At 37.3% G+C, this 16286-nt stretch overlaps 2 protein-coding genes across 5 annotated transcripts in view; one reads left to right on the forward strand and one right to left on the reverse strand.

The window, feature by feature from the left end:
- The window catches only part of Ror (tyrosine-protein kinase transmembrane receptor Ror), a 250063-nt gene that overhangs the window by 45398 nt on the left and 188379 nt on the right, over window positions 1-16286 (forward strand). The gene's annotated exons all lie outside the window — the stretch shown is intronic.
- Window positions 7069-16286, reverse strand: part of LOC139808092 (uncharacterized) — a 33106-nt gene continuing 23888 nt past the window's right edge. For all 3 annotated transcript variants that reach the window (XM_071769724.1, XM_071769725.1, XM_071769726.1), the window contains 2 exons: window positions 9870-10006; window positions 7069-9643 (listed from right to left, as the gene is read on the reverse strand). In XM_071769724.1, the coding sequence (XP_071625825.1) occupies window positions 7142-9643; window positions 9870-10006 (2639 nt within the window). In that variant the 3' untranslated portion in view covers window positions 7069-7141. The remainder of the gene's footprint in view (window positions 9644-9869; window positions 10007-16286) is intronic.

Below are 16286 nucleotides of genomic sequence, written 5' to 3' on the forward strand. Positions count from 1 at the left end.
AAGTAAATTATATTTATTTTAGTATAGAAACGCGTTATTACATATTTAAGAAGTCTACATGTGATAAATATCTCGCCCAGATATCTCGTCTGTAATGTCAAACAAAGCTTTGCGGAATAACTATTTTATATGCAAAGAGAGATTAATTGTTATAAATGCAAATAGTTTGACTTCGATCCCAGGACCGATATAGAAAAACATCTACGCCAGGAAATTGATTTACGGCGTATTAAACCGCGGTGTTTCGGGTAATCCATTTATCTCGCACAACACTTGTCGTGCCGCGTGATTTATCGCTCTTGCGAAACGTTGTTCGTCGGTGACTATATCAGGATAGTGTAGTTCATTCATACGAAATATTGCGTATAATGCATCTCGGGAATTGGAGTGTTACAACTAAAAAAGTGGGATAATTAGTTTAATGTGATTATCGGCACTCACGACGGAGTAATACATCAATTTTTCTTTTACGCTGAAAAAGAAAATGCATAAATATCTTCGTCTCGAAGCATCGCGTGCTGAATACAAAGCAGCGATAATTAGCTCTTCCGTTGATGAAACCCCTCTCGATCGGACGTGGAGTGGGACCACTACTTCATCGGTATCCTTTTAATTCTCCTCACGTCGGTCTCGTGCTCTTCCCATAATATCTTTCTTCTTCTTTTACCTTCTAAAGTTTCTCGGACGATATTATAGTAAATTTGAAACGCCGAGCATTCGAGATGAAAGCGTTGAAAGCCTGGCGGAATATTCCTCACGATCGAATTGCAGCTTGCTAGTATTGACGCTATTCGAGAAAATTGCATTTTCCTCGCACACGGAAATGTTAAAAAGAGCGTCTCGGCTTAAGATCTATCCATAATTCACTGTAAATTTATGTCATAGCATTCCCGTGTGTCTAAATATGTATAATATATATTTATTAATCAATTTAGTCGTTTTAATCATTTATATAACTGCAATAGAGTTTTCCAATAAAAAGTATTTTAAACAATTAAGATAACATTGCATTTGATAACGTTATATAAATAATGGCTCATTTTTTAAACAAGTTTGTTTAAATTTTATTAAAAAGACAAATCGCGCGATATGTATTTTGTAGCAAAATAGGTATTTATTTTGCACGAGGTTTTGAATATAGAAAGCATTGCAGGCAGCTGAAATAAAAAGTATAACATTTTTACCGGTGATATTTTAACTAAAATAATCCAATTTTTAAATTTAAATTTAAAATATGTTTTTTTATGAAATAAAGTCCGATCTTCATACACAATCTACAGATACTTTGATATCTGTAATACAGTTTGAATCGAAAATGCTGCTCGATAAATTATTTCGGATTTGACCTGATTAATTCTTTTTTTGTTAATACTTTTGTTTTATCTGTTTATCTTGACTTATTTTCGTTCCGCTGCGGTATGTATAATTCCATTTCCGATAATATTCAATAAGCGAATTCTAAAAGCCCCTTTAAAGCGACCTAAATGTCACGCCACGGTCGATATGCATAATGTATCTGGCTTTTTATTCCGTTAAGCAGAGCCGCCAATATGTTACTACTGCTTATTTCGAATCACCAAAAAGAAAAAAGCATGTTCGTATAAAAAAGCACCACGCTGAACGCGTATTACGGAATATTACCGCGGCATACAACACGAGCAAATATCCTGCTTATTAAGCGGGAATATTGAATTTCCTGTCCGGAGGGGCTGACAACTCTCTAGTTATTTCGTTTACTCGGTAAAAAAACGAAACCGCGACACACATGACTTGATTTCGCCCGAATTTTATTAAAAATTTTTTAAACTTATGCGGCCACAAATATTCATTATCTTTGCACCAATGTTTATTATCCTTATTGCAGAGATTATTAACTGCGTATTTTTCCTGTCAGATTAAATCGCGGGCTCTAAATGTAATGTATTGTAAGTGCCAGGAACATTTTCCAAGAACATTTTCATTTTTTCCTCTTTTGTAATGCAAAATAACTTTAGCATATTTTTATCATTAAATTATTCTTTCCTATTATCGAAAAATTTTATCATAAAATACGAAAGAAGAGAAAAGGAAAGAGAGAAGAAAAAACTAAATATAATTTATATAGATGCATTTATTTAATAGCTCTAAAAGATATTTTTTAAATAACACTTTCGATTGCACGTTGAGATATTTTCTTTGCTTCAAATTATTTTTGATACTTATATTTTGCATATCATAGTTTGCACGAAAAGTTATATTAACCGATGAAATTTATGTTACATATGTAATTTCACCTAAACTTTTTATCAATTTATAAGACCAACTGAGCAAATTTTAATTTAAATTTTGTACGCTCACATAAAGTAAAGAGTCCGTTATATTTAAATGCAGAAAGTTCGGCAATAAGGACTGATTACTGCGGAAACATAATCGTAAAATTGCGCAAAACGTAATGGAACTTACGTGAAATTTCCGCCGGAGCAAAAGGTCCGCGCATTCAAGTTAAAGGCTTGCGAAACTTTCGTGAAAGTTCATAACGCAAAGCGACGGGGAAACAGCGAGGACAGAGACGGATTTGCGGATTCTTGCGAGAGCTTTCGCGAATTCGAAAGACAGAAATTTCTTTCGAACGAAACTCGAGCCGATCACCCCCTTGACGTCTTCTTCTTCGCAAAATTTTCAGGAACATTGCCATATCGCCGCCAAGTTTCTTTATCGTGTATCCTTTCATTGAAAATTATTATGCAAATTTATACACGCACTTTTCTGGACGAAATTATCGAGTGTAATTCATTCCATGACTAGAGTTAATATGACAAGACATCTCTCGTACCGCACATGTTTATTCTTTGGAACCGTGAATCGTTCAACAGGGGTTTTTTTTTTTACAAAAATCTGAGTTGGCGCCGTCACGTCCGCTGTCAGTGACCTGATCGTACACTGACGGAATTCACAGAAGGTTTATGAAGTGCATAATTAAAGCTTATTATCTTAACGAACGTTGCAACAGCGGATAATCACGTCTCACATTTTATATTTATGAATACTGGCTGACGATCAGTCCTTAATTAGGATCCACGATAACTGAGACACGCGCAAATAAAGATATGCTTGGACAATCGCCAAAGTTATAGACATATCTTTTTAAAAGTTAAAGTTACATTTTTTAGCGTTGCTCCATGGTTACGCGAAAAATTGATATTTACATATTGATATCTTGACAAAGTTGATTGGTAACTTTGTATAAACTGAAAACCAAATGTTTTCGAGAAAGAAAACTTCAAATTAAATTTTTTTTATAACAATGCTTTTCCAACATCATAATGTCTTCATAAAAATTGAATAAGATTTCGAAATTGCTTCTTCTTAAAATATATTGCTTAATATATTTTTAGAGTCAGTTTTATTTATTATTACGCGCTCTAATTATTACTCGTGATAGTATTTTTGTAGACACGCTTGCATTTGCCGCGACATAATGCAGTATTTTGTAATCTGTAAATTGAACGCGAACAGAAGCAGTTCTTCCGCATAATTAATTGAGTATAGCATGCGTTAGTGGGAATTATGCCATTGCACATTATTACGCTTATCCTCGCATGAGAAACGCGAGACGTTTCCATTGCCGGGTGGAGTGAAAATTCTTGATGACATTTGCAAATGAAATCAGGCCATTAAGGTACTGTCTCTTCCATCTTGTTCCGCGCTATTTCCACGAAGACAATACGATGTTACTTCCGGCCTGTCCGCATTCCGTAGTTATTTTGCAGACAGATGACAGCGATATTGCCGCTGCCTCGCGATTAATCTGCATACTCGTCTCGGTAACGATTTGTTCGTTTGAGCAGAGCGCGAGAAATATGAAATAAAACTTTGAAATTCACGCGTAATCTTATTAAATTCTTTCTTGTTTTGCTCGAATACCTGAAACATATTGAGAAAAATCCCGAATATAAAGGATAGACGTTCCTGAACTATGAATTTTTTCTATTATGAATAAAACTAATTATGAGTAAAAGTACAAAAATGTTAAATGTATATGTAGTGAGCTATATGACTTGTATTTATAACATATATAAATAAAACGATGCATACGGGTGATCATCAAATTTTTTAGAAAAATATAATATTAAAACAATCTTAGAAACCTCTGTTGTAATTTCCACATTCGCCGCAATACGAGGGGTTTGTCCCTTTTACGATAAGACGAAACACACCTCTCTCACGTACCTTGCGTTGGATGCCAGGAGCACGTCTCGCAGTGACATTTGCAAATGATGTTAGACCGTATTAACGTACCATCTTCCATTTACGTGGCACTTTGCGAGAGAGACCAAGCGAAAGACCGCGTCTTGTTCCCGCTCCTTGTGTGACTTTGCGCAGCCGAGCGAAGCCGAGCCGAGTCGAGTCGAGTCGAGTCGTTCCTAAACTAGTTCCAAGTTAATCGGTGACGGCGTTACCATTATGGTGTAGAGTTGCGAGGACGCGAGAGGACCAGAAACCTCCTGGAAAGATGGTCTAGCGGACAGGCCGCGGGAAAAGGGACGATTTGCATTTTAATTGCACCGGCAACCTTCCTTGCCGCCCTCATCGCTAACACTCGTCGTACGCGACCCAACCAGCTCTTCCCAGTTTCTCGCAAAGATCTGCTCGAATATCACCGACATTTTTTATTTAAATTCGCTGTTGTTAATTGTAATTCTTACCGTGAACGTGATTCTCTGAATACGAATCACGTTTACGGTGATTTAGGAGGTTGATACTTCCGCGTGCTCGCAACTGCGCTAAATATATTGCCAGATGTTGTAGCAGCGATTAGTGAAATGTGGGATGAGTGCTCTCTGTGTCGGATAATATTATTCTCGTATATCCGTTGCTAAATCTTCCTGCTAAGAAATACTTTTTCTTGTGTCAAAGAAATTCGTCTGTTTCAAATATATTTATAAATAATCTTACATCTTTCAACATGATTGAAAATAACAAAGTTCTTGAAACATAAGAATTATAATTTTTAGAACGATTCTTAAATTAAAAAAGAAGTCACGCACCGTAAGATTTACGATATATCGATTGCTAAATGCAAGAATAAAAAACTAAATTAAACGCAAGGGCAATATAAAATCTATTTTTTATTAATTATTATTTTAACTAAAATAGTAATTATTATTTTACAATGCGAAAAGATAATTGCCTTATTTATACAGAATTTTAATTATGTTTTTCTATCATAAAATCTGAAGAGCATTGACGGTGTCTCTCGTTTTTCGTATCTTTCTTTCTTCATTTTCGCGTGTAATTGAACGACGAATAACGGCGCGGAGAAGTTTCCGCGAAGGGATAGTCGCGAACTTTGCCGCTAAGTTTTCCTTGTACCCCTTGGGCCATTAATAAATTTCACGCAACCGGATAATCGATGATTCGCAGGAATATAATGTGAGACTGGCTGGGAGTATTATTACCTAATGGTCATTAGAAATATAGGAAGTAATAATTCACTTGAGTACAAAATACATCGATGTTGTATTTTAAAACGCTTAAAGTATAAAAGTACAATGCGTTATTAAAACACATTTTATAAGATTTGTTCTATAGACTCTTTCTAACATTGACATTTTTAAATCTAAAATATTATACACATAACTTTACATTAAATACGTCGGACATAAATATATATATTGATATAAATTAATTATCAAAATATACAAATTATATACAAGTGTATACTATACTAGTCTAATACAGCATATACAATTACTTATGTACATTTACTGTTTCATTATTATTATTTTAAAAATTAGCTATAATGCTGTAAATGCGTAGAATACTTATTGCCACATAATCGTAGAATCTATTTGTAATTTTTTAAAATAAATTAAGACATTAAAATGCAATAAAATATATAACTATCAAATGACTAGAAATAATATTTTGTATATGTAGTATTTTGTATATGTAATATTTTGTATATGTAGTATTTTGTTTAGCTTTGCAGCATATAAAGTAATACTTATAACTATAATGCGCATGATAATGAACGATAGATAACAGTTTTTGTCATAACAAGAATTTTTTCAAGTTTTGATTTTAAATTCGCAAAATCTTTTGTATAAAACATGACAACAATACAATCTAAAAGATCTTTTAAAAATATCTAATGTTTTAGGTATACCTCCGACTTTCATATGGTTTGTGAAATCTAATTATAAATAATCGCTATTAGAAAAGCTACATAATTCGAAAATGTATACCATTATTTGCACGCGTGCTTAGGACAAGCTTGCGCTTGCTAACCCCAGTAAATTTGCCTTAAGAGCGGATGCAGGCCCGTCTTCCTGGTCTCTTGGCAGAACTAGTTTAGATACAACTGTCACCCCGTTGTGACAGCGTTAGTAACACCATAGAACCGTTGTCTGTGCTTGTTTTACGACCTGCGTTACCGGCTACAATGGCGGTTCCCTTACACCAGCAACGGGAAGTTAAGGCCTTCCTTCCTGAATTCATTCCGCGGCCCATCAGCATTTCCCTTTGGTATTTGCCCTTCGAATTATTTAGTCGACCTGGTCCTCTCTCGGCTCGAGGACCAGAAAGTAGCAAGAACCTTTCAATGTTGACACAAATCGCAGCTGTGTTAAATAAATAAGGGCTACTGCGTCCGGTTCCAGCGACAGCTTCTCATTTTAATGTTTCGCGAGATGCATACGAGATCAGACTATTGAAAGATATCCAGATGGTATCAGTGATGTGACTAGATTAATACGCATCTGGCGCATTAATTTTCTCGATGGAAAAAATCGCTGATTTGAAAGTATGATCCAATTTTTCTTCTTCAGAGTAATTGAGTAATGAATATTAATTTCTGATATTTGTAATAAATGATAATATATAGCGTAGTAATATGTTTTATAGTTTATCTACGTGGTAATTTTAAATAACGGTACATAGATAAACTCGGTAATTTCTTTTTAAAGTATAAAGATTAATTTCACAAATAAAACATCGCTCACAAAAATAATTGATACTATTTATATAATAATTAATGCACTAATTAACTAAACTATTGATATTCAATACTTTGACATTAAAATTAGCTAACGCTTTACTTCTTGTATTTATTCTGCTTTCCTAGTTACATCCTTGAGTGAGATTAAATATGCAGCTTTCATTAAATGCAACCGTTCCCCCAACACGCGCACCATGGCACATTACCACTACTGGTACTAGTCTTGCGAGTTTTCACGTTGGTAATTTCTCGACTGCTGACCGAGTTCGTTCTTTCGCGTTCCGAATTCAGCGCGGTACCATCCGCGAGCTTGTCCTTAGCATCGACACTACCACTTCTCGTGGTTTTTAATGACGCTTGAGACGGTCGTCTTTTAGAATTGAGGTAGACAGACACCCTTCGATTTTGATCTTTGCGCGGCGAGTCCTGTCCCGAGGACGACGACCTGCTCTCGTTCTTGTTCTCTTGTACGTCGGGCGTCGTCGTGCTCAATCTCCTCGGTTTCTTCCGCGTCATTTTTCCAGCCGAATCGAGTGTATCTGTCGACGTGGCGCTGGTTTGTTTCTTTAGTTTTCTTTGTACAGTCGGCGATAGCGGTTTTTGATCTTTAATTAAAGTTTTGTCTTTCTTTACGATTTTTTTCCGTCTCTGTCCGCTCGGCGAATTCGGCGCGCTGATCGTCTCCTCGTCCTCGTGATGCGAATCGCCGTCAATCGACGTCTGCGTTTGCGCCGGTACTTTCGTGACATTATCATAGTACATCATTCCATATCTCTGCGAATAAAATTGACCAGGTCCTCGTGATACGAAGGGAACGTTCTGGTACAGATTCTGACTCTGCAGATATCGATTCGCGTTTAATCTTCTCAAGCTCGTCAGATCGTAAGGCGTGGCGGAAGGTATCAAATTGCAAGGACTCGGTTTCTCGAAGGAAGTCACTTGAATATCCTGCTTGCCGCTCATTACTTGGTCGCTGGGTATCAGCAATCGACTTTGATCCGGCAAGTGTGCAGCTCGAAATCTCTCGTTGAGGTGAACACCTCGACCGTAACCCGGCATAGAATACGGATAAGCGAGGCCGTCGTCGTTCACCTGAATAGAGAGTGGTGTCGCGGTGGGAGGAGGACTCGGTTTTACTTGATAGTTAGGACAGTTCTTATCAAAATTTCTTAAAAAAGGATTCCTAAAGAGACGGTAATCTATCGAAGGTAGGTTGGGTATCTCTGGTGTATCTGGACTCGACGCTTGCTCGACTCGCGGTGCCTTTAACGTCACGTTTAGATGACTCTTGTACGGTTTATTAGAGGAATCGCTTATACTGTCCAAAGTATTGTCACTTTTCGTAAGCGTCTGAGACTCGACGTGATTTAGTTTTAATTGTTGCGCGACACTCTGAGAGTCGCTCGAGAGATCTTGGCAGGATACCGACTTCGTCAGTTGACTGCCCAGAGCACTTCTGCTATCCGTGATCAATAGGTTATCTGTACTCCAAAATGTTTTCGGATCATTCTTATCCTTCGCGTCTTCACAAGGTATCGCACCATTTACGTAAATGTCCGCTGAACCTTTTAACCCTACGAAAGGATTAGTCCTAGAAACCACCGTAGAAGCTGTTTTACCGCTACTCGAACTAGTTCCGGTTCCAAAATAACTTACACTAGCGGTTGGCGATTCTTCTTCTTGTCTTTTCAGTTTGAAAGGCTGCTGTGAGAAGAAGTGTTTAGGCTTTTCCGGCATCGTGGTCTCTTCGATATTCTCAACTCGCTGCGTATTACTTTCTCTGTTTGCCACAGCGAATCTAGGAGAATTCACGTTCCAGACGTTTCTGCCGACCGCTTCTTCGGAACACAAAAATTGCGTTCGTGAATCTTGAATAGCTGATGTTTCATGGAGCCTCATGGGTTGCCTCGTACTTGCGTTCCTCCTGCTTAAGAAACTGAAAGTATTTGATGGCGACACCGAGTTTCCCAACGAGGAAACTATTATCGGCTGCGAGTCCGGCTTTCCTATCCCCGTTGTTGATGTGACGGGGGCAATGCTACCCGTATAAGTAGGCACTTGTTTTTGAAAGACCATGTCGTTCTGCCAACCGATGGGTGGGACGTGAATTTGAGGTAGGTTCGGATCGGCCACTTCCAGACCAGCGGTGTCTAAGTTGGCTAGCGGGATCAATGGATCAGGCTGTATTCCGGAGTACGGTGAAGCCAATAATGCGGACGTATCCGTGGATAGCATTAAATCCACCGCACTCGGAAACTCGAACGGGCATTCGGTGTAATAACTGGTTCCGCTGAAACCACTCGTCGGCTCGTACGTGGCCGGATAAAACGGGATGTTATCGTGAAGTTGCCGAGGGCCGAGGATCGGCGGGGGTGGATGCCCGACAGCCTCGTTTTCCTGGCCCCTCTCCGGTGTCGCCTCCATCTTCTCCTTATCTCTCTTAAGCTCCTCTTCCTCGTCGACAACCGACAGATCGTCGAACTCCACGTGAAGTCGATGCATATTGCTGCTCATCTTTTCGGAAGAGATCTTCTGATTCTCCGCATTCTCTAGCTGTTCTTCTTGGTTGAAGTCCTCTACCGGCTTCTCGTTATCTTCGTCCTCCTCTTCGTCCTCTTCGCAGGAGAAGTCCGACTGCAAGCCGTCATCCTCCTCGGAGCGATCCTGTAATTTGCGATAGATTCCAACACATGATTGTCGTTAATTATGTCAATCGTAACGATGGTGTTATACTTTCATTAGCTAACAATAAGCTAACATTTTTAGAAATAGGAAAAAACGAGAATTTTCTTGCTAGTTTTCTCCATTCATTGATGTGCTCTCATTATGTTTTATTAGTTTTATTGTGAATTATTTATAGTATTAAGCAATTAAAAATCAAACTGCCAACCTCGTACTCTTCGCTTTCGCCTCGGTTCTTCTGCTTCTTCAAAATATCCTCAAGTTTGTCGTACTCGTCTCTGAGACTCCATATTTCCCTACGCAGCTGCTCGTTCTCCCTGCGCAATTTCTTAATATCGTTTTGGCCTGAAATCACAACAGACTAAAATGTTTAGATGTAACAAGACCGCCGAGTGAGATATATTCTTTGCAGCAAAGAGATAAGCTGACATCTCGGTAGATTTGGCTCGCAATTTTTCTCGCGGAAATCACTTAATCACCATTCGGTGCGAGGACCAGCAACATACGGCTACTCACAATAGCGTTGCGTCTATCGAAACGATCGATCATTGGTCAACGCGGCAACAATCTCCGCCTGAGACGCCAGCCTCCTCTCTAACCCTGTGCGCCCTTTCGTGCGTCAAGAAGCCGGTGATAAATCACTAGAACCGGGCCTTCCAATTACTTAACTTTGCAGAAAGAGAGAGAGAGAGAGAGAAAGAGCGAGACGAATAAACTTCGCCATCCACGCGTATAACGCGTTAAATCTTTTCTGGGGGAAAGTCTATCACGATATAAACTCTCAGTATTCTTCCTGTAATAGAAATACCGAAAGCGTTTCGTGTATAGCATAGATACAAAGATAGGAATAGAAGGTAGCCGTTATGTATAGCTTTTGAAGCGTTAGTGATCTTTGAACCCTCTATAATTAAATATCTTATCAGTCATCGATGTCTTGTCTTAGCCATGAGAGATAAAAATTTATTTGAAAATAGAGAAAATATTTTATACATATTCTATATAAAATCTTTCTTTTTGTATTACGTTTTGTACTTCTTACATGTGCTTCAGTTTTGGATCTTATATGTATTCTAGGATCATAAGCATGAGTTATGTAAAAATGTTACAAACTTTTAGATTTTTCAGAATACCTTTCTGATGTGACAAATTTTTAGTTTATTTTATATTCGTTCATTATAGGAGTATACTAGAATCAGTCAGGTTGAACGATGTATGCGGATGCAAGCTCCATTGTTGAAAACGAAGTCGATCGGTTTTTCTTTTTAAGCGTTAGTGATCTTCGACCCACCTAGATGCGAGTTAAGTTAAGTATCTCATCAGTCATCGGTGCCTCCTACTTCGATGATTAATGGGTTTATGCTTGGAGCGTGTTTTCCCAGCGCTTGAACTACGACCCGATCGCGGAAGTTTTCAGATAATTCAGCGATCTATACCGTTACAGGCTTTTTATTATGTTGTATACGCATAATACTTTTTCTTTTCAAACTCGACTAGCTAGTGTTTTAAACATTAGTTACTGAGAAAAAAAGTGAATCAAAAAGAAGAATAAAATCGAAGATTTATCTTTTGTATAATATAAAAAAATCTGTGAGATAAAATATTAGTAATATATTCTTTTCTATTTGTATTGCGCGGTACGCTTTATGTGCATCCGTTCTCATAATTTCCAGATTCCATAATTTATTTATAACGAATAGTTACATATAAATATCTAAATTTACACGCAAAATTACTGACGACTGTATAGATGAAACTGATGAAAGACGGGTTGGTTTGCAAAAGTTTTGACTATTTCTCTAATTAGCTCTTTTCATGGCACGAAATATTTTATTACGGCTCATTGATTTTTCTACGGTTATGCTCTCATAAAAGTTGCGTAAAAGCACTCGTGATAACAGTTCTCTTAAGCCTAGGTAGTAAGTGCGCGTGTGCGTGTAACAAGAAAAGCCATGTGGTAAATCAGGATTTAAACCTGGCTTACCAGTCTGAAATTTAAATAAATTAAATCCTTCTAGAGGTTCATAAATTCGGATTTTCCCTGTGGACACCGACGGCTATTTGGATGCTATTAAAACTTGGACCATTTATCTTCTGCATGAGCTCTGTTTGAAAACGATATTTGTTCAAATATACTACAACCCACCACTGTTCTTTTTATCTGTGTCGATGATAAAGAATATTAAAACCATCCGATACATGTCAAACATTTTAATTTTGCGATTTATTTTGCATGGATCTTTGGAAACAATTGTTTTATAATAAATTTTTGAGGGGTAAATAGAGATGTGTTTACTGTCAATACGGAACATCTCGCGCTAAATCGAAAATGTTTTAATTAATTTTCGGCATTCATTTTTTTGTATAAGTAAAGTCTCACATGAAATTTATAAGTATTTTTGTCATTAGTCTATTTTGAAAATTTTAACTAAAGAAAAGTTGATTACTTGCCAAAAAGTTTGTCTTTAAAATAAGTATCCTGATAAGCTTATGATACTTACGTAAAAAAAAATAAAATTACAGTCAACCGTACGTCTGAAACGGATTCGCCAACACGCATGGCATTTACGAGTGACGTATAAAAAGAACGAATATCACTGGCTTATAGATCTTACAAAATAACATAACGATTTTTTATTCGGGTGTAGGTAAGCTCGCTGGCGCGAATACGTGGATATTTTTAGCCGCGTGCAGAATACCCTTCAATCAAGCATCAAAGCTGAATATTTGCGAGCAGCGACGTAATATGGCTCACTGAAAATGCTCTCGGCGACCGGTGTCCATTTTATTTTTGACAGTGTGATGATCATGACAGTTCGAGTTTCGTATGGGGTTATCAGTACACATACCCTGGAGCATAAATTTTTACCCGAATTTACGCGAATATCAGTTGTGATATTCTACGTTATTCTACTTCGTGTTTCATACGATATATGTACAAAAGCGACATAAACTAAATTTAAAAGAAGCTCATCAATACGTATTATACACATTATATGTCACTTAATATCTATAATTTCTGCAAAAATTAAAGAGAAGTTAAATTATCTTAAATTTATTAAATCGTTTGAATAATGCTACATTTAGCATTAAATATACTTGGTTTGACGCTTTCATAATTTAATATGAGAGTTATATTTGATATTAATATTCGATAAGAGTTAGATAATCACTCTTAGAATTAGATATAAAGTACCCAATTAAAAATTTGGCTTTCTATTCTTAATCAATCTTGTGTCTCGTTCGTTAACATTCTATTACGGACACTAGACGAGAATATCTTCCTGCATGCATATTTTATCATCTTTTTACATTATACTGCTCGTCAAGGTACGCTTCATTCTTTGCTCGTGAGAAGAGAGAAAGAGAGAAAAAGTTTTAATTATTCCTGTTCAAACACGTACCGGGAAAGTTTAATCACTCGGCACTGTCGGCATCGTGTTCGTCCTTATTCCATCGCGTGGAATCCTCTGCGCCTTTAAAAGTAGCGTCGGTCCGGTATTTCTCACGAAGGACCGACATTAATTAATCCTGACAGTTAAAAAGACCGGACTGTCCTCTTCGCATTCTGGTCGCATCGCCTTTCGAGAGGCGAAGTACACAAATGTTCCTGTACATGTACATACAAACTCGTGGATCTGCGTTTTTGAGAAAAGAAAGAAAAGGAAAGCAAAATTGCATAGAGACGGGAAAGAGAGCGAGCGTACGAGCCTCGCTTCGCGTCGACTTCGTCGGTCTCCTTTCGTTTGCTGTGGGCGTTTTCGCCGCGAAGGTGATCAAAGCAGCTACGAAATACATATTTGGTTTTGCCAACTCGCCGTGTTCCTATCAGCAGGCCGGAATTTCTTCTGGCTCTTTGAAAAGTGGAAATTGCGTCCCCGGTCGACGAGAACGAGCGCAAACGAACTCGGAGGAAATATTCCCGGGGTTCGCTTTTCACTCTTGATGCCGCCTCTCTGCGACTGTGTTACTTTGAAGCGAGACGATCTTTGCGAATACGAGAAATCGCACGGTCATAGGCGTTCGATTGATCTCGCAGAAAACTCCGCGCGTTTGTTTACACGTGTATTCGTATGATCGACTCTGCTAACGAGTCGATGAGAAGCGAGTGAAATGAAGCGTATTGCTTGAATCTCATGAATTTAACGCAGTGTAGTAATAAAATATGCCAACGGCACATAAAGAAGAGAAAAAAATAAAGCACTGATATAATGAACATGATGAAATTTTAGTATAATCGTTATGTTGCATTCCGAAGAAATAACAAGATCATTATCCAGTCAAATAAGCATTTCTAGTCGTATCTTTGCCCAATTTAACGACACGAATCAGCGTCGGGTTATTTGGCATGACGGAATAATTGTCGCGTTTACATTTCTCATGAAACACGTATGTTTAGTGATTCACAGTCGACGATAAACGTGGTCGTAGTCGAGTGTTAATTCATGCCGCTGGCAGTAAACCAGAATGGCCGTTAAAGCGTTCTTTAAGTCGGAGGGAATGTCACCGAGTCGAAGTATAAAGCGCATAATTTTGCAATTCTTGCGGCAATTATCTTTAAATCGTCCCAACGAATTATACAGTTATTTCTCATAGAAGAGTTGTATATTTTCTCAACTGAAAATTGTGTTTCGTGGATTCATCTATGAGCTATATCTTTCTGTAACATTTATGCGTGATCGACGTACAAAATGTTGTTATATTATTACAGTAATATACAGAGAAAGCTTTCTTACTAGCATGTAGAAAAAATAAATATAATTACGTGCTGTTAGGTTTTAATCTTTTTTATCATCTTCGTTATGAGAACCATTTTCAGAGGTATTGGTTTTGTAATTTTGGGGTTTAAAGTTTTAACGCAATATAACTTCTCGACTCAGTGTCATTTCACGATGGGGACCGCTGGAAACGTCACTCTGCAGAGACTGCGTCTAGACCAGGTAATCTAGATCGACAGCTCGTCGCGTTAACTAACACTTCATTTAAGGTTCCAGCAAGCTATGTAGCTACGAAGCGTGGTCCTTCTGGATATAATCGAACGTGACACGACCGTCCATCCGTCGGCTGCCAGAGCGCGCCCGAATTAGATCGCGCCAATATCCCAAGTAAATTATCGCTAACAGACCGCCGTTGTAATACTGAGAGCCGAAGTAACTTCTCGCGAACAAGCCCCGGCGGCTATATGGAAAGTTAAGTTCACCGGAAGGTCCTTTTTACGAGACGAAAGTCAATATCTGGCATTTTTCCCCATTTTTAACGAGAACATACGATTTTTTCATGCCAACAGAAATGATCTTGTAGGCGGAATATGAATTCAGTGTATGAATTCTTATATGTATATTGTATGTTGTAATTCATAAATGCGAATTAAAATGTTTAACATATGTGTGTAATTTTTTATAATGTTCTGGTCTTCTAAATTAACTGAGGATACAGGGCTTAAATTACATCTTCTAGACTCAATTTGTCGAAGCTGTTTAATTCTTATAGAATTAAAGAATTTCGTAATTATTGTTCTAGTAATGCTATTTTAAAAATGATCATCTCTTGTAATTTATTTATAGATATTTTAATATCTGTAAATAAGTGGTCGAATATTCTGAGATATTTTATGTAATTAGACATATTTTTTCATATAATGTAATAGCTTATATATATCAATCATATAAAAATATGATTGAGAAAACTCGAAGTATATTTGTTTCCAAATGATTCCAATTAACTTGTTGTCGTCTTATATCTTCCACCGTGTTAAATTCGATGAAACCGGTCGCGATCAGGCCGATCGATCTTTCTTTTTAAAGAGAATACATTAATATTCGATGACTGCGATGGTAGAACCGCCTCATAAATATTTGACCCTTTCGTCTCGATATCTTTTTTTTCTTCTCTCGAGATTCAATCTGGCGCCTCACGAGAGGTGTTAAGAACCGATCTAATGAAGGTGCGCATCGAAACATGCGGGCCTTCGTTTTCGAGAATTGCCGTCTGAGATCGTATATATGCAAACAGAGGTTGGAGCAAAATGACGCCTTAGACTCATTTATTCTTGACGATGACTGATTTCCTTGTCGATCGAAAGTAATAGTAGATACGTGTGAATATTATTTTCATAATTTATTATTATTATATTAGAATAAAAAATAATTTATTAAAATTAACTTTTTATATGAAAGAGTAATAAATAAAAAGTTTTTAAAGAGAGTAATAAATAAAAGTTTTTAAAGATTCTTTTAGATTACAATAAGTGCTCTTTAGATACTTTAAGAAAACCTAAAAGAATCTTTTTAGGTTTTTCAAAAAGAATGTTAAGGTCTATTTCTTATAAATTCTTTCTTTGTTAAAAAGATCAAATTTTTTTCACAAATTATGTTTATCACTTTTGATTGAGCAGCTTGGCGCCTTTAGACTCCGGACCTCGCGAGTTTATAACTAAATGCAGTATTGTATATGCAAGAGTATCGCCACGGGGCAGCCGTACCATTGACAGAATGACGAACGTCCCAGGTAGTCACCGGTTACACCGAGGGCTCGTAAATCAGGAGATATTTTCCATTTCGATGTCCAGGGAGGCGTTATTTTTTTGTTATTTTTTGTTCTTTTCTTTTTTTGTACAAACATAATGCCA

This window comes from Temnothorax longispinosus, chromosome 2, assembly GCF_030848805.1.
Source record: "Temnothorax longispinosus isolate EJ_2023e chromosome 2, Tlon_JGU_v1, whole genome shotgun sequence".
Classification (NCBI taxonomy): domain Eukaryota; kingdom Metazoa; phylum Arthropoda; class Insecta; order Hymenoptera; family Formicidae; genus Temnothorax; species Temnothorax longispinosus.